This window comes from Homarus americanus, unplaced genomic scaffold (assembly GCF_018991925.1).
Source record: "Homarus americanus isolate GMGI-L3 unplaced genomic scaffold, GMGI_Hamer_2.0 scaffold20930, whole genome shotgun sequence".
Lineage (NCBI taxonomy): Eukaryota > Metazoa > Arthropoda > Malacostraca > Decapoda > Nephropidae > Homarus > Homarus americanus.
In genome coordinates, this window is record NW_024748502.1 from 9305862 (window position 1) to 9330095 (window position 24234).

The following is a 24234-nucleotide window of genomic DNA, read 5'->3' on the forward strand; positions in this document are numbered from 1 at the left end:
TAACCACGCTTGTGTTGACATCAGCATTGTAGTTGCAAAAATATTACATTTCCGTGAATGTATTATATCAAGCACAGTATGAATAGAATATCACTAATATAACAGTATTTTAACCGAAAACTACTAAAAAAACGAGTAACATATCTTGAACATCGGAAGGCTAGGTAAAGTCTTTTGTTTTCATGTAGTTTATCCTAATTTACATTGAAATGCATTACGTTTCAGCAAAACTACTATTTATTTCTGAGAATATGGAAATGTAATATTTTGCTGAAATGACGTACGTATTGCAGTGGAAAGTGACGAAAGAAATGACTCGCTTTCTTTAGTTCGAAAGATGTTACCGTAATCGCTTTTCGAATGGTTATCAGTTAAAAAACTGTTGTATTACAATAATATTCTATCCTAATTCACTTGTGATGCAACAGTTTTTTTAACTGAAAACCATTCGAAAAGCGATTACGGTAACATCTTTTGAACGAAAGAAAGCGAAAGTCATTGTTTTCGTCACTTTCCACTGTAATACGTACGTCATTTCAGCAAAAATATTACATTTCCGTGAATGTAGTATATCAAGCACAGTATGAATATAATATCATTGTAATATAACAGTATTTTAACCGAAAACTATTAAAAAAAGAGTAACATCTCTTGAACATTGGAAGGTTAGGTAAAGTCTTTTGTTTTCGTCATGTATTTTATCCTACTTTACATTGAAATACATCACGTTTCAGCAAAACTACTATTTATTTCTGAGAATATATTCATTCAGGCACAGTTTAGGTAAAATATACATGTGCTGTAACATTTTTTTAATTGAAAAAAATTCGAAAAACACGTACCCTCTAGCCCTGTTCAAGGAGAAGACTGGGAGGAGCTGTTTGGTGCTTAAGACGATGACAAGGAAAATGATTTTGATGGATTTTAATGAAAATATTCAGAAAGACCCTGGCATTGTCAAGGAAAGTGGCTGCTGAAGGCTTCCAGGACATGGCAGAGAACGAGATTAGGGAGCTAATTGAAGAGCACGACACTGAGCTGACCGAGGAGGATCTACAGGAGTTAGTAGACTCAGGCAAGGAAGAGGAAGCGAAAGGGAAAGAGCATGAGGAAGAGCACCAAGAAATAACGTTGGAGAAGTTGGGGGAGATGACCAGGAATAATGAGGCACTGAAAAACCTGGCCTATAGTATGGAACCCTCCATGGTGCGTGCCCTGAAATTCATGAGAGGGATGGATGACGTTTTCGCTCCATACAAAAACTTCATGGAAGAAATGAAAGAAAGAGACGACAACTCCCCATCACCATGTTCTTTGATCACCGAAGGAGAGATTTAACACCATCAATCACTGGCGGCAGTGAGGAAGCAGCTGAATCCACCGTCGCCCCCACTTCACCACCCGTTATGGAATTGAGTGACGATGAGCCCGATGACCCCCGTCCTGTCGCCGAGGATAGGTACTGTACAGTAAAGTGAAATTTTTATCTCTTTTTATTTTAATAGCTTTTCTTGCCATGTTTATTGTTTGTAAAAATGCACAGCACAGTACAGTTCAGTACGTACTGTACATACATACGAACATAAGAACATAAGAAAGTGGGATACTGCAGGAGGCCAACTGGCCCATACAGGGCAGATCCCTTTCACACCCATCCCAGCACTTCCATGTGCCTATCCAACTTCGTCTTGAAGCTCCCTAGCGTCCCCGATCCTACTATAGCACTCGGTAGCCTATTCCACATATCCACAACTCTATTACCAAACCAGTGCTTGCCTATATCCTTTCTGAATCGGAATTTATCTAATTTAAAGCCATTTGTTCTAGTTATTTCGTTATTACTGAACTTCAGAACATCTTCCATTTTACCCTTGTTAATCCCACTTTCCCACTTGTACACCTCTATCGTATCTCCCCTAACTCTACGCCTCTCTAATGAATGTAAGCCTAAGCTTTTCAGTCTTTCTTCATATGGAAGGTTTCTAATATTATGGATCATTTTTGTCATTCTTCTTTGTACTCTCTCCAAAGAATCTATGTCCATTCTATAATAAGGACACCAGAACTGAACCGCATAATCCATGTGTGGCCTCACTAATGCTAGGTAAAGTTTCAGGATAACGTCAGCAGTTCTGTTACTCACAGACCTAGATATGAACCCAAGAATCCTGTTTGCCTTGTTGCTGAACGCTAATACATTGTTTTCTAGGTTTCAAGTCGTTGCTAACAAATACACCTAGATCTTTTTCACAAACTGAGTTTTCTATTTCCGTGTTACCTAGTTTATACTTAACGTTTGTATTCGTCTTCCCTATCTGTAGTACCTTGCATTTATCAGTATTAAAATTCATTTGCCAGTCTACTCACCACTCATGTAAGGTACCTAGATCTCTTTGAAGGTGTTCAAAGTCACTGTCTGAATTTATCACTCTCCCCATTTTGGTATCATCTGCAAATTTACTTATCCTACTAGTTATGCCTAAATCAAGATCATTAATGAATATAACAAACAGCAGAGGGCCTAATACAGATCCCTGGGGAACTCCGCTTTTGACCGCACCCCAGTCTGACTTTAATCCATTTATGCTGACTCTTTGTTTCCTACCAGTTAACCATGACCTAATCCATTTTAATACTGATCCACCTATTCCATGTGCTTCTACCTTCCTTATCAATCTCTCATGAGGGACTCTATCGAATGCTTTACTGAAATCTAAATAAATTATATCATATGACTTATCATTATCTACCGCTTCATATACTTCTGAGAAAAAGCTAAGCATTTGTGAGACAAGAACGTCCCTGGGTGAACCCGTGCTGAGAAGAATGAATTAAGTTGAATGTTTCAAGGTGGCTTCTGATTTTTGTAGCAATAATTGACTCTAGCAACTTGCCTATGATTGACGTGAGACTAATGGGACGGTAATTTGATGCTATTGATTTATCACCCTTTTTGAAAATCGGAACTACATTTGCAAGTTTCAAGCTTCTGGCACTAGGCCCGATTCTAATGACTTATTAAATAAAACTGCTAATGGATTACTCAACTCATCTCTACATTCTTTTAATATTCTAGCATATACCTCGTCTGGACCAGGCGATTTATGAGGCTTCAGTTTGTTAATTACTTTAAGCACATCGTTACTAGTAATATTGATATTCATCAACATATTTTCTATACTGTGTTATATACCTTATGAACTTCTGGAAACTGTGCTAGGTTTTCATTTGTGAATATGGAGCGAAAATGACTATTTAACGTACTACACATTTCTAACTCATCATCAGTCATTTCTCCTGTCGTAGTTTTAAGGGGACCTATTGTATCTCTAACCTTTGATTTATACAGTTGATAAAAAGCTTTGGGGTTATTTTTCGATTCGTTTGCTACCTTGATTTCATAATTTCTCTTTGCTTTCCTAATTTCTGTTTTACCTGTCTTGTTAGGTTCTGATAGTAACCAAGTAAGTGATTTTCACCTTTCTTAACTTTTCTATATACTCCTTTCTTTTTCCCTAGAAGATCTAAGAGTCTATTATTCATCCATTTTGGTTGGTTCCGTATCGATCTGAATTTTCTTTTAGGATGTGTTTATTTTGGGCATTATTGATTGTCGCAATAAATTGTTCATAAGTAGCTGCTAAATTAAATTCGGGGTTATCCCGTCCTAAGTTGACAGTTTCCGGAGGTGTGGGGGGGATTAATCTTTTGACCATAGGGTCATCCCTTAGGTCTCTCCTTAAGCTACCGTAATTAGCCTTCCTAAAATCCGGGATCAAGGCCGAATTTTCCTTCTTCCTGCCATCCCATATTATGTTAAAATATATGGGAAGTGGAGGTGCAGTTATTCACAAAACATTTGTGTTCGTTGTCGGCAGTAGTGACGGGGAGGAGGCAGAGGGGGTGGAGGAGGCAGAGGAGGTGAGGAGGGAGCAGAGGGAGCGAGTTTGGAGGAGCGGTGACCTTGGACGCGGGAGCAGGGACGAGTGGAGATGCCAGCCAGTACATTACGGGTGTATTAATTGTTTTTATAGCTATTTTTGCATTTTAATATTAAATATTGTACATTACGTTTCAACAAAACTACCATTTATTTCTGAGAACATGGAAATGTAATATTTTTGCTGAAATGATGTACGTATTACAGTGGAAAGTGGGATAAAATTGTGACGAAAGCAATGACTTACTTTCTTTCGTTCAAAAGATGTTACCGTAATCGCTTTTCGAATGGTTTTCAGTTGTGGGATTATAAGGCTAATGATAGGATAGAATATTATTGTAATACAGTACGAGTACAACAGTTTTTGAACTGAAAGTCATTCGAAAAGCGATTATGGTAAAATCTTTTGAATAACGAAAGAAAGCGAAAGTCATTGTTTTCGTCTTTCCACTGTAATATGCACGTCATTCCAGCAAAAATATTATATTTCCATATTTATATCTGAGAATACCTATATTCATTCAGTCACAGTTAAGGTAAAATATACTTGTGATGTAATATTTTGATGAAAATACCAGGTATTTAGAAATACGTTATTGTAGTTTTCTTTTGTTTCAAATTTAATTAACAAAGATTGATGTTTCAAATGTAATGAACAAAAATTTATGTACAGTATCTATAAATAAACTTTAAAAAATGAATACTTTATGTTTTACATCGTCCTGTGCATACCATACCATGCATTTGGCTACTTTGGGCTTGCTATGATGACGCAAGAGATCTGCCCTAGCAACTGTACCGACACTCACAGCTGGTGGTGTGTTGGTGTGTCATTTCCATTGTTTACTGGTAGTTACTGGTAAAGATTTTTCAACCTAACGAAACTATTACCCGTTTAGAGGTCGACCCCCAATTTTTTGCCAAATAATTTGGTCTTAAAAACTTGAACTATTTACAGGTATATACGGTAAATAAGGACATGAGGGGACTAGGTTTTTTTTGGGGCACATATACGCGGATTTTTAACATCCACGGCTATCTCTGTTACGTAACCCCCGCGTATGTTAAGGGCCGACTGTATATTGTTTCTCACTCTTGATATTTTTTTTTCATTTTTGTATTTATTATTATTATTATTATTATTATTTTTATTTTTATTATTATTATTATTATTATTATTATTATTATTATTATTATTATAATTATTATTACTATTACTATTATTATTATTATTATTATTATTATTATTATTATTATTTATTATTATTTATTATTTATTATTATTATTATTATTATTATTATTATTATTATTATTATTATTATTATTATTATTATTATTATTATTACAGTATTACCCCGCCTAACGCGGTTTCACTTAACGCGTTTTATCATATACGCGGTGCCTCGCCAGAGCTGAACTTTCACTTAACACGGATTTTTTCATCATATACGCGGTGAGTGTCCGGCTCGAGACGCTATTTTTAGATTTGCCCCACCCTCCACCCTGCCTGACTGCCTGTTTTAGCTCATAAAATTCATACAAATTACCTGGCCAGAATATAATTTACATTGCTGGAATTCTTATAATTTGGTGATCATTTTGAATATAAACATCATATATTTTGCATTAGACATACAAATTTTAGATAACATTTTTTCTCTGGGTAACTATGTTATCTTTTGTGCAAAATATATGACATTTATATTCAAAATATTCCTGGTCTTGCAAGGAATCCAGCAATGTCAATTATATTATCCTAACTTTAGTTTGAGGTATTATTTATTACAAAAAAGTTAAGTATTCTGGTTTTCCCACACATCTCCTTGGGACGGTTGGTGGGGGGTGGGGGGGAGGGAGGGACCGACCGACCATCTGTTACCCTGTGAAGAATATTTTTTTTTTTTATTAACTGAAGATATTTGTTTTAGCTCATAAAATTCATACAAATTACCCGGTCAGAATATAATTTACATTGCTGGAATTCTTATAATTTGATGATCATTTTGAATATAAACATCATATATTTTGCATTAGACATAAAATTTTTAGATAAAATGTTTAATCTGAGTAAGTATGTTATCTTTCGTGCAAAATATATGACGTTTATATTCAAAATATTCCTGGTCTTACAAGGAATCCAGCAATGTCAATTATATTATCCTAACTTTAATCTGAGGTATTATTTAATACAAAATGTTAAAATCTAAATTTTTCACCCACTCTTCTCTTGAAGGGATGATTGGTGGGGGGTGGGGGGGAGGGTTGGGACTGACCGCGCGGTTGGAAGAGGGGGGAAGGCAAGGTGGGGTACTTTGATTGACAGATAGTGTCCTGAAGATTATTTTTTTTTTTTATTAACTGAAGATATTTGTTTTAGCTCATAAAATTCATACAAATTACCCGGCCAGAATATAATTTACATTGCTGGAATTCTTATAATTTGGTGATCATTTTGAATATAAACATCATATATTTTGCATTAGACATACAAATTTTAGATAAAATTTTTTTCTGAGTAACTATGTTATCTTTTGTGCAAAATATATGACATTTATATTCAAAATATTCCTGGTCTTACAAGGAATCCAGCAATGTCAATTGTATTATCCTAACTTTAGTTTGAGGTATTATTTATTAAAATTTAGTGGTTTTCCCCCAAAAATTTCTCAGAGAGGGAAGAGCCGGCAGTGTAGTGTGAGAGGGGGAGGGAGTTGAGTCCATTATTTGAATGGACATTAACTTGGCGACTGTATTTCTCTATTTCTCTTAAGTATTAATTGTGTGCATGTACCATCATAAAATTAAGATGTTATTTTTACTACAACATAGTTATGTGTCTTCAAAAAGTGGAGTTTGGGGGTCGGGCCGGTTTCTATTGGAATTAATCCCATATGTTCTGTTGTTCACTTAACGCGGATTTCACTTAACACGGGACCCTCTGGGTTCTATTGACCGCGTTAAGTGGGGTACAACTGTATTATAATTATAATTATAATTATAATTATAATTATAATTATATTTTCGCCCCCTAAGCCCCAATGTGGGTCAGTGACCTGTGCCCAAGTGTGCTAAATCCCATAATTTTTTTTTTTTTTAGAATTTCATTTCCAAAATCAGGGTGCGTCTTCCAAGCCGAAAAATATGGTACCCAAAATCCCATTGAAACAATGGTTTCGGTTCACGAAATTTTCGGTTAACGAACGACCTTCTGGAACGAATTGTGTTTGTTAACCGAGGGACCACTGTATTGTCATCCTCTGGTTCCCACTCACTGTCACCACTAGCATCTTCCATCCTTCCCAACTCGTAATCACTTTCTTCTGTAAAAAGTCTTTTCTTTCTTCTATATCTTTCTTCCTGTGACGGCCTGGGCTCTGCCAACGGTGGTAACACTGCTACACTATCTCTGCTATGCTCCCTACTGCACATTGATTGGCTTATTTAGTCGTCTTGAGGGGTTGCTAAGGAGACACCTGACGGGCTAAGTGTGAATACTTGTACCCAGGACATTTGAAAAATGCTTCATAGTCATATGACTACACCCGGCGGTTGTCCTTGGATCATCATATGACTACACCGGTCGTTTGAGGGTTAAGAGCTCTTGGGTTCTTGGAATGGGACACTAGCATGGGAGTCAACTTAAGGTACCCCTCAGCATTGCCTCCAAGTAGCAAAGTAAGGCTGTCCTTGGTTGCCTTGAAGTCTGGTACAGTCTTTGCCTCCTTGGCCAGGAAATGCCCTTGATGGCACCATCTTACAAAACTGGCCCGTCTTGTAGAAGTTCAGAACCTACTTGGCGTTGTATCACCCTTCCTCCACCTTAGCCTTCAGGAGTACCAGAAAGGTGTTAAAACTCACGACTTCGGTACAGCCCTGGCTGCCTCACCAGTCAGATGAAGATTGTGGAGATTGGTGCACTTCTTGAAGCGATGAAATCACCTAGGATTTGACTTGAAAGGGGCATCACCTACACTGCTCTCGGCGTTCTATGGCTTCAGCATCACACAGATGTTGCTGGTCTTAGCCACGATGATCGCTGTGGAGAGAGGCAAGCGGCGTCATGTCTGGTCCTGAACCCAATCTTGGAGTAGCCTCTCCATCCTACCCATGATAGGTTCACGCTTCCTCAATAATGTAGAAACGGAAACTTGGGTGACATCCTCCACCGGTTTATTGAAAGAGCATGGCATCCGGAAGGCTGAAAATATACAGCTACATAATTGGGGAATGGGTCTCTTGATTTACAATTAATATACAAGTAACATAAGTGATAAAAATATGAAATATAATAACTAGGTGGGGAGAAGCTCAAACTACAGGGCATTTACATAGTGACAGTGCAAAAAGTAAGATTGACTGGGAGTGAATACCCTGGTTGATTACAAGTTATTGATAATTTTTACAATGGTTGGGACTGGGCTGTTCTTATAGCGATCGGTTCGTGCTCGTATGGGCTGGATGCAGTTGTGGTGTCGAACAGCAATTCTCGGATGAAGGATCTCGGGTGGTAGTAGGAGCCGGTGTCGAGGATGGTGCAGAAGCTTCTCACCAAATTTGCAGATGAGGTCGTAGTGATGGTCACAGAGAGCCGAGAGGGTCAGTGTGTTGAGCGCTTCTTGATATGTGGAGTAGGAAGGGGAGAGAATAATCTTGCATGCCATCTTTTTTGCACTTTAAGGAGGAAGACCAAGTAGGGGAGGCATAGATGAGCTTGGGAAGTATGAATGTTGAGTAAACACTGAGGAGCTCGGGTGCAGGATTTCCGAGTGATTTGAGTTAGTGGAGGAGGAGGAGACGGAAACTGGAGGATTTGACAACTTCACTGACGTGTGGTTTCAAATTTAGTTTGTTGTCTATGGTGACGCCGAGGAGCTTAGTGGAATCTACAACCTGGAGTGTGTTGGGACCTAAAGTAATGGAAGGGGGTGGGACAACATTGGAGGAGAGGTTGATGTGCATAACCATTGTCTTGGTGTGGTTGATGGTGACGTAGTTGTTGATGACCCAGTTTAGGGCATTGTTCAATAAATCCTGAAGGGCGGTATAGTTGGGAGCAGAATTGTTGACACTGATCCCAATGGTGGAGTTATCAACTTATTTCCAGCGAGTCGGGGTTTCTCTAAGGGCATCGTCTCGGTTTTCACAGAATTCCACGAATTTTTCACCCATTGGGCTACCTGCGAAAACGTAGGCCTCTTCATACGGCCTGTAATTTATAGCTGATAGTGTAGCTATGCCTTTTCTTCAACTCCATTCTGTTAGGGTATTTTGGTTGAACAGTCATGGAATAGCACTATGCTACCCCAAGGACGTTTGTGTTCAGATTGGTGAAGTCAGTTGGCTGCAGGCTGCTCCGCGCAGTTCCACATTTGGTTTGTCAGTGCTCGGTCGGTACTACCAAAAAAAAAAAAAGGCTGCCAGGTGGGTAGACCGATCCTCCGTTTTTTGTTGAGCATTAGCCGGTGTTATATATGTGTATGTTATATGCTGGCTTTATTGATTATATATACAGTGGTCCCTCGGTTAACGAACGGTTCGGTTAACGAAATTTTGGTTAACGAATTACCTTCCATTAGAATTTTCAATTCGGTTAATGAAAAAAAATTTGATTAATGAAATCCTTACGAAAATCACGTTTTGTTGTGAGCATCAGCTGATGGGGTACTCTGCCAATTGAGTAATCTGTTCTATATTTACATTCGTTTCCAATGGAGTAAATATCAATAAAGTTGTGCTCTTTAATATTTTTGCATGTTTTATATTAAAATTATTAGTCATTGTAACATTTATTTAACATAATGATAATATATGCAGTCCAGGGAAGTAGTTTGTTGTGCGCTCATCAGATGCATGAGTCAGTCACAAGGCATCAGTTGAATTTTGAAAACAGTGGAGAGAGTATCTATTTTGTTGGTGTCTTGAATATTTTTGCATTTTTCATTGAAATTACTGGTCATTCTGAACTTTAGTTAACATATTGATAATATATAGTGCAGTGCAGTGTTGATTTAAAGAAAATAATCTTGAGTTACTCTTATTGAACTTAAAATTTTATTGGTGAAACTACTGTGTTAAGCATGGGCCCCCTGAAAGGTGATTTCTCCTCCATCCCCACTTCCTTCCCTTTTCCTTCTTTATCCTCCATCCCCACTTCTAATTCCCATCATCATCATCAACCAGGAACCTTCTACATACACACCTCAAAGTAAGTGTACTTTACTGCATTTTTTTTTACTTTGTACAGTGGTCCTTCGGTTAACGAGCGCCTCGGTTAACGAGATTTCAGTTAACGATTTACCTTCCATAAGATTCTTAACTTCGGTTAACGAGCAATCCCTTGATTAACGAGTTTTTTACGAGCCGACTTCAACATGTTTTCGCTTGCATTTGGCAGTCCACCAGCTGTGGTATTAGTCCGCCAATACAGAAATCGGTTTTAGGGCTTACATTCCTTACTATTTTAGTAAATATCAAGAAGTTTATACTATTCAATAATTTTAAAAGTTTAATATTAACTTTTTTAGTCATTTTAACAATTATTGAACATAATTGAAGGTAAAGAAACTAGTTTCTGGCGTGCCATCCAGCCTGTTAACACACCAGACAGGAGTTAGTCTCTCTCTGTTTTCAGTGGAGGTAACATCTTGCTTGAGACTCTCTTCAACTAAACGCTTTTTTTCTGTGTTTCCAAGCAAATTATTGGTCATTTTGAAAAATATTTTACATATTGACACTATATAATGCAGTGCAGTGTTGATTTAAAGAAAATAATCTTGAAATACACCAAGAGAACTAAAATTTTATGGGTGAAATGGTGCCATGGGGTGACTTCTCTTCCACCCCAATGCCTTCTCTTCTTCCTTCTCCTCCACCCCCATTCAAATTCCCATCATCATCATCATCATCATCATCATCCAGGAGCCTTCTACATACGCACCTCAAAGTAAGTGTACTTTTCTACCTTTTTTGTTGAATTTAGGCAATTTTCGGTGAGCTGGAACCAATTACCCAAAATCCCATTGAAACAATGGTTTCGGTTAACGAGTTTTTCGGTTAACGAGCAACCTGCTGGAACGGATTGTGCTCGTTAACCGAGGGACCACTGTATGTACTTTTCGGTGAGCTGGAATCAATCACCCAATATCCCATTGAAACAATGGATTTGTTTAACGAAAATTTGGTTAACGAACGACCTTCTGGAACGAATTGTATTCGTTAACCGAAGGACCACTGTACATTATATATTATGTTACTTCTTACCAAAGTTAGAATGTGTTTAAGCCTGTGTAATTACGAATGTGATAGGCACGTTGTACATAACAACAACAATAAACGCCCAGAGTAAGACTCAGTATGTGACTTCTCATTCTTCCATTAAATCATGTAAGATACTACACTGGCGACGAGGATGGGATTCACAAAGTGTTGGTGAAGTCCTTGGAGAGAGGATAGTGACCACTGAAGGGAAGGCTACTCTGAACCTGTAGAATTTAAGTGAAGAGAGCAACCACGGCTGGCATAAGTGGATACATCGGATGATGCAGACAAGGAGAACTTCACATCATATTGTGAGAGAATGGACTTCTTCTTCCTGGCAAATGAATTAATGGACGACGGAGGTGATGCTCAGAAGAAGAGAAAAGGAAGCAATCTTTTTGACAGAGGTTGGAGCTAATGTTTATTCTACTCTGGTCAATCTGCTTGCTCCAGACAAACCAAAAGACTCCTCACTGATTCAGATTACCAAGATTCTGAAGCAACATTTTGATCCTGCTCCACTTGAGATCGCTGAAAGTTACAAATTTGGCACCAGAGATAGAGGTAAAGATGAGTCACTAAGTGATTATATAGTAGCTTTGAAGAAGTTATCCATTCACTGTAACTTTGGACAGTTCTTGAACCGAGCTCTAAGAGATAGGTTTGTGATAGGTCTGAATTATGAAAAATACAAATAAATTAATGAACACCACTAACTTAACTTTTGAAAAAGCATGTCAGATAGCTACAAGCATGGAATTAGCAGAGAAAAACATCAGAGAATTTGTTCCCAATGCTGGTAGTGAAACAGTTGGCGGTAGTGGCTCAGTGTGTAAAGTAACTGTGGCTAAAAGGAAAAATTATGCCACAAAACAAGGAACACATGCTGATTTAAAATGTAAGAGATGCCAAGGGAAACATGAAAGCTTTCAGTGTAAGTTAAAAAATTCAAGATATTACAATTGTCAGCGTATTGGACATATTGCTCCTGCCTGTGAGAAAGAAATTACTGCCCCTGCCAGAAGTGATAAAGGTAGAGTATATGTCGTTGAAGGTGATGAGAAGGAAATGAAAAACAGTATTCATGAGAGTGTTAGTAATTTTGGATCTGATAATGATGAGAGTGCCCATGTGTTTACTATTTACACCAGTCGTGAAGAGAAAGTTAAACATAGGTATAATGTGGACTTGTGTATTAATGACACACCTGTAACCATGGAAGTGGATACTGCAGCTGATTTCTCCATAATGAGTAAAGATATGTATGAGAAGCTATTTGCGCATGTGCCTTTAGAAGACTCAGGTGTCAAGTTGAGAACTTATACTGGAGAGATTCTGAACACAGAAGGTAAATTAGAGTGTGAGGTAAAGTACAAAAATCAGAATTTAAAGTTGCCATTAATTATAGCTAGTTATGTGAATAGACCAACTTTGTTAGGTGAGAACTGGTTGTGTGAACTTGAGATGGACTGGAAGGAGATATTGAGTGTTAGAATGTGTAACAGTATTCTAGGTCTTGAGAAATTGCTTGAAAAATACAAGATTTTATTTGTTAAGGGACAGGACGGTATAAAGGGTTATGAAGCTCATATCACCATTGACAAAGATGTTACACCCATATATGCTAAGTCCAGACTTGTTCCTTATGCATTGAAGGTGAGGTTGAGAAGGAATTAGACAGACTTGTGAGTGAGGGAATTATTGTGAAAACCGCCAAGAGCAATTGGGCTGCCCCTATAGTAATTGTACCTAAAGCTGATAAATCTGTTAGACTATGTGGTGATTATAAAGTTACCATTAATCAAGCTGTTGAGGATGAGCAATATCCCTTACCCATGTCTCAAGATTTGTTTGCTGCACTAACAGGTGGAACCATTTTCACTAAGTTAGACTTGTCCCAGGCAAAGCTCAGGTCAGTGTTGATGCTGAAAGTCAACAGTACCTTACCATCAACACTCATAAAGGATTGTATAAGTTCAAAAGGTTGCCTTATGTTGTTAAAAGTGCACCAAAGTTATTTCAGTGAATCATGGACAAAATTTTTGTGGTTCTTCCCAATGTGTTATGTTTTCAGGATGATGTCCTTATTGTTGACAGTGACATCCAAAATCATGTCAAACCCTAGCCACAGTTTTCGAAAGATCGTTGGCGCACAATGTCAGGCTCAACAAGAGCAAATGTTCATTCTTAGTTAAAGAAGTAACTTATCTTGGCTACAAAGTGAATACAGAAGGGCTGAGACCTGTAGAAGATAAAGTAAGAGCCATAGTAAATTTACCTGCTCCAAAAAATGTCAGTGAATTGAAAGCTTTCATCAGTTTTAGCCCCTCTGCATGAACTGTTAAAGAAAGGGATACCATGGTAATGGAACAGTGCAACTCAGAAGTCACTTGGAGATTGTAAAGCTGCTCTGTCTAGTACTGATGTTTTGGTCCACTTTGATACCAGTAGAACACTAAAGCTTGCTTGTGATGCATCGGGCTATGGATTAGGTGCTGTCATAAGTCACATGATGGATAACGGTGAAGAAAGACCCATTGCATATGCCTCGAGAACTCTTACCCAAAGCAAGAAAAATTATGCACAAATTGAGAAAGAGGCTTTGTCTATCATATTTGGAGTAACGAAATTTCACCAGTATCTATATGGGAGGAATTTTGTCTTAATAACTGATCACAAGCCTCTCTTGGCAATTTGGGGTCCTAAATCACCTGTTCCTACACTTGCTGCAGCAAGAATGCAAAGATGGGCTGTGATATTGTCTGTATATGACTATGAGATACAGTACAGACGTTCAGAGGATCATTCCAATGCAGATGCTTTGTCAAGGTTGCCAGGTAGTGCATCAAATGATGGAGTAGAGCCTAAGGTTTATGCTGTAACCATGTTAGCAGAAGATTTTCCTGTCACCTCCAGAATGATTGCTCATGAAACTAGGAAAGATGTTGTATTAGGAAGAGTCCTGGAATATACATTAAAAGGATGGCCAGAGATTTGTCCATCCTTAGACTTTCAACCGTATCATTTAAGGAGATGTGAATTATCAGTAGAACAGGGATGTGTTGTGGGGTATGAGAATGTTAATTCCACAGTGTTTTAGAGGGCAAATTTTGAATGAACTGCATTTTGAACATCCAGGTATAGGTGCTATGAAAGCACTGGCCAGAAGTTTTGTATGGTGGCATAAACTGGATGGCGAAATATAAATGATGGTACGTGAGTGCTCTGTTTGTCAGAATGTTAGGAGTATGCCACCCAGCACACCTTTGAAAACCTGGAAATGGCCTACCCGTCCCTTCCAAAGAGTACACATTGACTTCTGTGATAAGGGAACAAACAAATTTCTTGTATTTATTGACAGTCATTCAAAGTGGATTGATGTTGAGCACATGTACAGTACTATTGCTGGTAACACCATTGATGAATTAAGATTAATATTTGCTGAACATGGAATACTAGAAGAGGTAGTATCTGACAATGGTCCTCCGTTCCAATCATTAGAGTTTAAAAACTTCATGAGACTCAACGGTGTAAAGCATGTACTGACCCACCCTATCATCCTGCCTCTAATGGTGCAGCTGAGAGATCTGTTAGAATTGTAAAGGAAGCACTTTCCAAGCAGGTAATTCAAGGAACTGTAGGATAATCAATGAAACACAGACTAGTAAATTTCTTACTCAGATACAGAACCACACCACATAGTGTGACAGGATGTACTCCTGCAGAGTTAATGGTGAAGAGACAGTTGAGAACAAGATTAAGTTTAGTTAAGCCAAGTCTGTTTGAAGTTGTAGAGAGGAAACAAGCTCAACAAAAGATGTATCATGATAAGAGTTCCAGTTAATGAGTGTTCAAGGTAAATGATAGGGTGAGAGTTAGGAACATGGCTAAAGGTTATGGTACTGTACATGCAAAGTGGATAACTGGTGTCATTGACAAGGTATGTGGATCTAGGACATATTTAGTGAAATGTGGTAACTCTCTGAGATATGTTCATGTGGATCACATCATTCATGCACATGACGAGATGAATGTAGCACCAGAACATGATGATAAACTTGACACAGTTGCAGATGATCATCATGATGATGAGGTCAAAGATGATGTTTCCCAGCATCCACTCACTGTGTCAATTGACTGTAGTGATGATACGTCTGTCACTGATATTGCACAGAGTGCAAGTAAAACCCCTGTAAAACTTAATGGAGGGAATAGTCCTTGAAGATCAAACAGAGTTAGGAGACCTGTAATTAAATTAGACCTCTAATTATCTGAATTGTGAACAGGCCTTTCAAAACTGTTTAGTTAGGAAGTTATATTTCTTGTGTTCTATTCTCTTCTTCCCTGCCATATGTAATTCTGTAAGTTTTGTTTATTTAGGATTTGTAGCAGCCATGCTCTCTTTTGAAAGGGAAAAATAGTGTTATATATGTATATGTTTATATGCTGCCTTTATTGATTATATACAGTCAACCCTCGTTAATTCGGACCCCTTTATTTCGGATAAATCGGACGAAATCTGAACTGTCCATATCAAATTTCTGGTTCTGGGATTGTCCCAGTTGCAATTGGGGTTGCAATTTCAAATTCTGTCATTACTAAGGAATAACAAATTCTCTGGTGCACTCTAAGATTAAGAGAAAACGGAAGACTCAGGCGTCGTGAAGCGAGAGAAAACGGACTCCTATGACTGGGCACTCAAATAAACATACATACACATAGCTACATGTTTTGTGGACCCCAAATTTTTTGGCAAAAAATTGGGGTCGACCTCTAAACTGGTAATAGTTTCGTTAGGTTGAAAATTTTTTACTTGTAACTCCCAGTAAACAATGGAAACGACGCACCACCAGCTGTGAGTGTCGGTACAGATGCCAGGGCAGATCTCTTGCGTCATCATAGCAAGCCCAAAGTAGCCAAATGCATGGTATGGTAGCACAGGACAATGTAAAACATAAAGTATTCATTTTTTAAAGTTTATTTATAGATACATAAATTTTTGTTCATTGCATTTGAAACATCAATCTTTGTTAATTAAATTTTAAACAAAACAAAACTATAATACTGTATTTCTGAATACCGGGTATTTTCATTAAAATATTACATCACAAGTATATTTTACCTAACTGTGACTGAATGAATATATTCTCAGAAATAAATATGGAAATGTAATATTTTTGCTGAAATGACGTACTGTCCGTATTACAGTGGAAAGTGGGATAAAATCATGACGAAAACAGTGACTTGCGCTTTCTTTTGTTGTTCAAAAGATTTTACCGTAATCGCTTTTCGAATGGTTTTCAGTTAAAAAACTGTTGAATACAATAATATTCCCTCCTAATTGACGTGAATAAATACTACCTGCGTTTCAGTGTAAAGTGTCGTAATAATAAATGGTAAACAATTTGCCTTCGGCACTTTGTGTTTTTGGCATGGCGAGCCTCAGTTTTTAGGACGTAGAGTGTTTTTACTGAAGGTTTTGTTGTTCCAATACCCTCAAAAACTTGGGTCGACCTATAAACAAGGAATATCATAAATTAACGATTTTTAGGTCAAAAAATCAGGGTCAACCTATAAACGAGGGAGGGTTATAGACGAGTCCATACCAAATTTATGGTTCTGGGATTGTCCGATAGATGGGTTACGCGGCGGCCTTGTGGGCTCGTGAGTAACGCCAGTCATTGTTGACCTAGCGCCATATTTGAGTATCAGTGTTGTGATGCCCTGCAATTTTCGTTGATATTTCAGTGATTAGGCACCTTTCAGCCTTGTCTTTTACATCATGTCTTCAAGGGGGAGTAAAACGCCGAAGAGGAAGTATGTGAACCAGAAACTGGAATTTATATGGAAATTGGAGGCTGGTGCTTCGGTGGCTAAAGTTTGTGACGAGTATGGTGTTAAAAAGCAAACAGTTTCGGACGCAAGGCTAAGGACAAACTCATTGCATTTTCTTTGAAATCTTATGTTGATGCAACTTCTAAATCATCATCTGTTGGTGCAAGGAAGCGTATGAGAGTGGCAAAAGATACAAATCTTGTGGAGGCAGTGACGAAGTGGTTTGTGCAGCAACAATCCTGTGGTAATGTCGTCCGTGGTGTAGAAATACAAGCTGCTGCTGTTAAGCTAGCAAGTCATATGGGCATTGAGAATTTCGAAGCTAGTGATGGGTGGTTATGGCGATTTAGAAATCGCCATGGAATGTGTAATAAAATTACGCATGGTGAAGCTGGTAGCGCACCCACTGAGGACATTGAACCATTCAGGGAGAGGCTAAATGACTTAATTAAGAGTCATCTACCAAAGGTAAATGAAATTAACATATTGTAATGTTTTATATAACTAGTTATATGATGTTTACAGTACAGTATTTCCTGTATTTATGTTACTGTGTATCATGTTCAGCGTACAGTGTATATACGGTACTATATTTCCTAACCTAACCTAAATCGGTTAATTCGGACAATCGGCTAAAACGGACACCCCCCCCCCCTTATTAGTCCGAATTAACGAGGGTTGACTGTATACATTATATATTATGTTACTTCTTACCAAAGTTAGAATGTGTTTAGGCCTGTGTAATCACGAATGTGTTAGGCACGTTGTACACAACAACAACAACAATAAACGTCCGGAGTAAGACTCAGCATGTGGCTTCTCATTCTCCCATTAAATCATATAAGATACTACAGCTGGTAATTGAAGCATTTCATGCCTCAACGAAGGTTTATTTTATTTTATAAGACAGTTACTCATTTATATAGGAAATATAACACTGGTTATTGGTGGGAAAGCTGTAAACATCTATAACAACGAGTGGTTTGCCTGACCACTGTCGGTAGTTTCAAGAATTATCGCAGTCATTTACTGAATATTCCTTGTTTATTTATTATTGTTTTAATTGTTCTCTTTGTTAAATGGAATTGTTCTTGTAATAAACCATATACAGCTGCTCCGCGACTTACGACGGAGTTATGGACCCAAATCCAGGTCGTAAGTCGAAATTGCAAAAATATAATAGATAGAAAATCTAAAATGAAATACAGTACAGTAAAGGTATTCAATAATGAAGAATGCACTTACCTCTAATGTAGTCAGCTGAATGCACACGGGGCCCCCATAATTTTCTTATTATACATGGAGACTACATTAACTGGATGAAGCAGAGGAGGAGACAGTGCTGGGTTGGTCATGAATATCGTTTTCTTCAGACAGGTTAATATACAGGGGGAACTTGCTTTTTCTTTTCATTATAAATCTCCCTGTAGCAAGCAAGTGCATCTTGGACCATTCTGTCAACTTTGGCAAAACGCTCAACTTTTTTATCCATTCCGTCAAACATTTGCATCCCCTTATTAATTGTAGCAAATGCCTCTGCCATTTGTTTCCCTGAAAATTTTTTGGAAGGTGCAGGTTCTTCTTCTACATTTTGTATCTCTTCATCCTCTGCAATTTTCTGTGCTTCCAGTTCAATAAGATCCTCGTTACTGAGCTCTTCTGCTACACTTTCAACCAATTGCTCAACATCTTCATTATCAATTTCTAACTCAAGCTGTTTACCAACTCCACTATCTTGTTACTAATCTCAGAAATTACTTCATCTTCATTAAATCCTCTGAAACTGTTCACATATCTTACAGGATTTTCTTCCATATTCCATTCATGCACTGACCTGTAACCTCATCCCATGCTGCACTAATGTTCTCTATACACTTCAAAATGTTGTAGTTTTTCCAAAACTCTCTGAGCGTTTTCTCACCTTCAGTAGCAGCGACAGCCTAAGCGAAGGTCGTACGTAAATAATTCACTTTAAAAGCAGCAATAGCACCTTGATCCATGGGTTGGATGATAGAGGTAGTGTTAGGTGGAAAGTAGACTACCTTAACATCAGGGTGCAGGTCGTCCAGTTGTGGTAGGTGTCCCAGAGCATTATCCAAAATTAACAAAATCTTGAATGCAATCCCTGTTGCAGACAATACTCCTTGGCTCGAGGAATGAAATAAGTCATGAACCAATCCTCAAACAGTACTAGGGTCATCCAGGCTTTCTTGTTACAGTGATAAATCACTGGCAGTGTGTGCTTGCTGACATGTTTAAAAGCCCTTGGGTACTCTGAATGATAGATCATGAAGGTGCTTTATCTTGAAACCAGCTACATTCTCCCCCAACAGAAGTGTAATTCGGTCCTTGAATGCCTTGAATCCTGGTATTGTTTTCGCCTCTTTGTGGATGTATGTCCATTCTGGCATGCGCTTCCATAATAAGCCAGTTTCAACCACATTAAATATTTGCTCAGGCAAATAATTTCCCTCCACAATGACACGATCTGGCTCCTCCTTAAAAGCTTCGGCAGCACCCACATCAGCACTTGCTGCCTCTCGACTCACCTTTACACTGTGCAAACTGTAGCGGTTCTTAAACCTTTGGAACCACCCATGACTTGCTGTGATGGTTTGGTAGCACTCATCTCCTGCCTGCTCCTTCAGGCTTTCAAAAAGGCTCCTTGCCTTAGCCTGTAGGGTTAGAAGGCTTAAGAGTACACGCTTTTGTATCTGGTCTTCCATCCATATCACAAGTAATTTTTCCATCTCATGAATAGGACCTTGTCTTTTCTTCATTATTATAGTTCCCTTTATAGGTGCTGATCCTTTCACTACCTCACGAATACGTTCCTTATCCTTCAAAATAGTCAAGATGGTCGAGTGCGAGAAGCCTAGTTCGCGTGAAATGGTTACTACAGTTTTTCCATTTTCATACTGCATTATTGTCTTCTGAGCACCACCAGCACTCTCACTTCTACGCTTTCCAGTAATTCTAAAGTGAATTAGATATGAAAATAATGTCAGTACACAGCGTGATCAGTTGCGGATACAACGACAACCAAATACTAACTAAGTGCTCTACGGCGTGGGTGCTGTAGCCACGAGGTGACCCAGCCCACGCGACGGTCTCGTACGGGACGGAAACGTTTCGGTCTAGAAAATTCGGGCGTCATTTGAAAAATTTTTGGTACCGACTGCCGCGGTCGTATGTGCGGGTGGTTGTACCGACTGAGGCAGATTGTTTGTGCTGGTGGTCGTAGGTCGAATATGTCGTAAGTCGAGGAGTTGCTGTATATTCATTCTGAAGTTGTTTGGATTCTTAAACGAGGGGGATACCTAGACCCCAAGCTCGACCCCAATCCTGACCTTCACCATATTGGACGCAGGGTGATGTTGAGGGTAAAATAAAAAAAAAAACGCGTCCTATATGCCGCAAAATACGGTATTACTTAACTAACTATCTAGCATACTTGACGCATTGCAAGTGTGAAACAAAGTAAATGAGCAATCTATTTAGTGTTTAAAGAAATACAGTACCTACTACTGAGAGAGAGAGAGAGTTGCATCATATGGTGACACTTGGATTGGACAAAACATCCACGGGGTGTTTAATACAGCTATAACATATGAACAACCTTTACCCTCGACAGGTCATTGAATGTTGAATGTTCATAATTATGGTTGTAAGTTAATAAATACTTTCTCTAAATTATTCAGTATGTAAATTATATTGGTGTTACACACACACACACACACCACACACACACACTCACGTAACCAGTATAATGTACATACTGTATAATTTAGAGTAACTTACAACCATGGATGTATAATTATGAACATTCACTATTCAATGACCTGTAGATGGTAAAGTTTGTTCATAGGTTATAGCTGTATGCTACCAGCGGATGTTTTGTCGCCAGTATGATGCAACTTTCAGTGTGTACTGTATTTTCTTTAAACACTAGTTACTTTGTTTCACACTTGCAGTAAGTATGTTATTAAAATATATAGATATTGGCACCGCCAGTTAAGAGTGATTCATGGGTCAAAGGATCATTTATCAGCCGGTTGTTTATACACATTATGTAAAGACCGCTGACTGTAGTTCTGCTTGACATTCCACGGAGGTGAATACTTCCTCCTTTGAGAACCTTCTAGAAGCTTGACTCCTAGATCACTCTGGTGGCGAATGCAGGAATTACTCTCTGATGATGGCTTAGCCAAGCCCCTTGGTAGTCTTGAGCTTGACCCCTTAGAGTAAAGATCTACACCTGAACTACCTTATTACGAGCTCGCTTCACACAAGAGCCTGCCTCAGTACTAGTGCGACTCACACCGAGAAATTTTCAGTAATAGATCACAGGGCGAGTCTAATTAACTGTACAGTATTTCGACTTGTAAATATCACACTGTACATACACCAGTCTCTTGTCTGATTAACACCCCTTTTGTGTAAGTGGATGTCCCAATGGACCATAATTATCGACAGTCTCAGGCATCTTTCTGATATCAACGGAACTCTAAATAACTAAACAAATTACTTTTAAGTGAGACAGTATACTGACAAGTCTCACTCCTCCACCTGCCTTACAAGTAACAGGCCTACATGTGTGTGTGTGTGTGTGTGTGTGTGTGTGTGTGTGTGTGTGTGTGTGTGTGTGTGTGTGTGTGTGTGTGTGTGTGTGTGTGTGTGTGTGTGTGTGTGTGTGTGTGTGTGTGTGTGTGTGTGTGTGTGTGTGTGTGTGTGTGTGTGTGTGTGTGTGTGTGTGTGTGTGTGTGTGTGTGTGTGTGTGTGTGTGTGTGTGTGTGTGCGCGCACGCCTGCGCAGGCTCAGTAGTTTGGCGTCTGTGTAAGCAAGCAAATCCAGCATTGGCAGTGTGCCTCGTTGTGTTTAAGATAAATAGGATTCAAATCTCCTTCCTGTAAAAGATTTAAGCTAAGTATCTGGAAAAGAAGGAGAAAGGTTTAGGTTCGTAAGGGTAAGGGAGAGGTAAAGGTAAATTTAATTTAATTTTATTTATTGTGTATATACAATATATAATTGATGATGGTAAATGACCACAGCAATCATTAACAAAGTTTTTGTAAATGAGGTATCTTACAGGTCATTCATCTATTCTCTTTGACTGTAGAATGGGATGTAAAATACGTTCTTCAATCTCCACTTATTTTACAATTCAAATATAATGAGGTAAACACCAGAAAGAAATACTGAGATTTTTTTTCTTCTTCAATTTTAGGTAATGTGACTCCTGTACATTATGATGAACAGCAAAACTTCTTCTGCCAGTTGATTGGCTACAAGAGATGCATACTTTTTGCACCAGAGCATTATGAGCATCTTTATCCATATCCAGTATATCATCCACATGATCGACAGTCTCAGGTAATCTCCATCCACCTTCTCCACTCCTATCTTATACATTGTTATGGTGTTAACAGCTGTAAATAATATAATGGATGTACTTCCTCTTAATTGATAAGATTTGTTTTTCTTGCATTGAGCTACTGCACATTTTAGTGCTCTCCAAATACTATCATATGTTGCTTTACCATATTAATTACAGGAAAGCTTCAAATAACGACACTTCTACTTACGATGATTCATATTTAAAACCCTGGTTAATTTAGGACCCGATTCAATTTACACCATTATTTTATTAATATTTATGAAAAAAAAGAATAAAAAATAAAATAAGATTGATCTCCATATAAACAATAATAAAATCCCAATAAATATATATATATATATATATATATATATATATATATATATATATATATATATATATATATATATATATATATATATATATATATATATATATATATATATATATATATATATATATATATATATATATATATATATATATATATATATATATATATATATATATATATTCTATGTATATATTATATATACAGTTTTACCCCGCCTAACGCGGTTTCACTTAACGCGTTTTCGCATATACGCGGTGCCTTGCCAAAGCTGAACTTTCACTTAACGCGGATTTTTTCCACATATATGCGGTGAGTGTCCGAGACGCTATTTTTAGATTTGCCCCACCCGCCACCCTGCCTGACTGCCTGTTTTAGCTCATAAAATTCATACAAATTACCAGGCCAGAATATAATTTACATTGCTGGAATTCTTATAATTTGGTGATCATTTTGAATATAAACATCATATATTTTGCTTTAAACTTACAATTTTTAGATAAAATTTTTCTCTAGGTAACTATGTTATCTTTTGTGCAAAATATATGACATTTATATTCAAAATATTCCTGGTCTTACAAGGAATCCAGCAATGTCAATTATATTTTCCTAACTTTAGTTTGAGGTTATCCCACACATCTCCTTGGGACGGTTGGTGGGGGGTGGGGGGGGGAGGGAGGGACCGACCGACCATCTGTTAGCCGGCTGTGTAGTGTGAGAGGGGGAGGGAGTTGAGTCCATTATTTGAATGGACATTAACTTGGCGACTGTATTTCTCTATTTCTCTTAAGTATTAATTGTGTGCATGTACCATCATAAAATTAAGATGTTATTTTTACTACAACATAGGTATGTGCCTTCAAAAAGTGGAGTTTGGGGGTCGGGCCGGTTTCTATTGGAATTAATCCCATATGTTCTGTTGTTCACTTAACGCGGATTTCACTTAACACGGGACCCTTCTGTTTAATTGACCACAAGGGGTATTAACTGTATTTATATATATATATATATATATATATATACAGTTTTACCCCGCCTAACCCGGTTTCACTTAACGCTTTTTCGCATATACGCGGTGCCTTGCCAAAGCTGAACTTTCACTTAACGCGGATTTTTTCCACATATACGCGGTGAGTGTCCGAGACGCTATTTTTAGATTTGCCCCACCCGCCACCCTGCCTGACTGCCTGTTTTAGCTCATAAAATTCATACAAATTACCAGGCCAGAATATAATTAACATTGCTGGAATTCTTATAATTTGGTGATCATTTTGAATATAAACATCATATATTTTGCTTTAAACTTACAATTTTTAGATAAAAATTTTTCTCTAGGTAACTATGGTATCTTTTGTGCAAAATATGACATTTATATTCAAAATATTCCTGGTCTTACAAGGAATCCAGCAATGTCAATTATATTATCCTAACTTTAGTTTGAGGTATTATTTATTAAAATTTAGTGGTTATCCCACACATCTCCTTGGGACGGT

The 24234-nt window shown here is 37.9% G+C and overlaps 1 protein-coding gene across 1 annotated transcript in view; it reads left to right on the plus strand.

Moving 5' to 3' along the window:
* Nucleotides 1-24234, plus strand: part of LOC121880351 (hypoxia-inducible factor 1-alpha inhibitor-like) — a 325317-nt gene that overhangs the window by 85592 nt on the left and 215491 nt on the right. The window contains exon 4 of the mRNA XM_042387506.1: nucleotides 22261-22406. Coding sequence (XP_042243440.1) covers nucleotides 22261-22406 — 146 coding nt within the window. The remainder of the gene's footprint in view (nucleotides 1-22260; nucleotides 22407-24234) is intronic.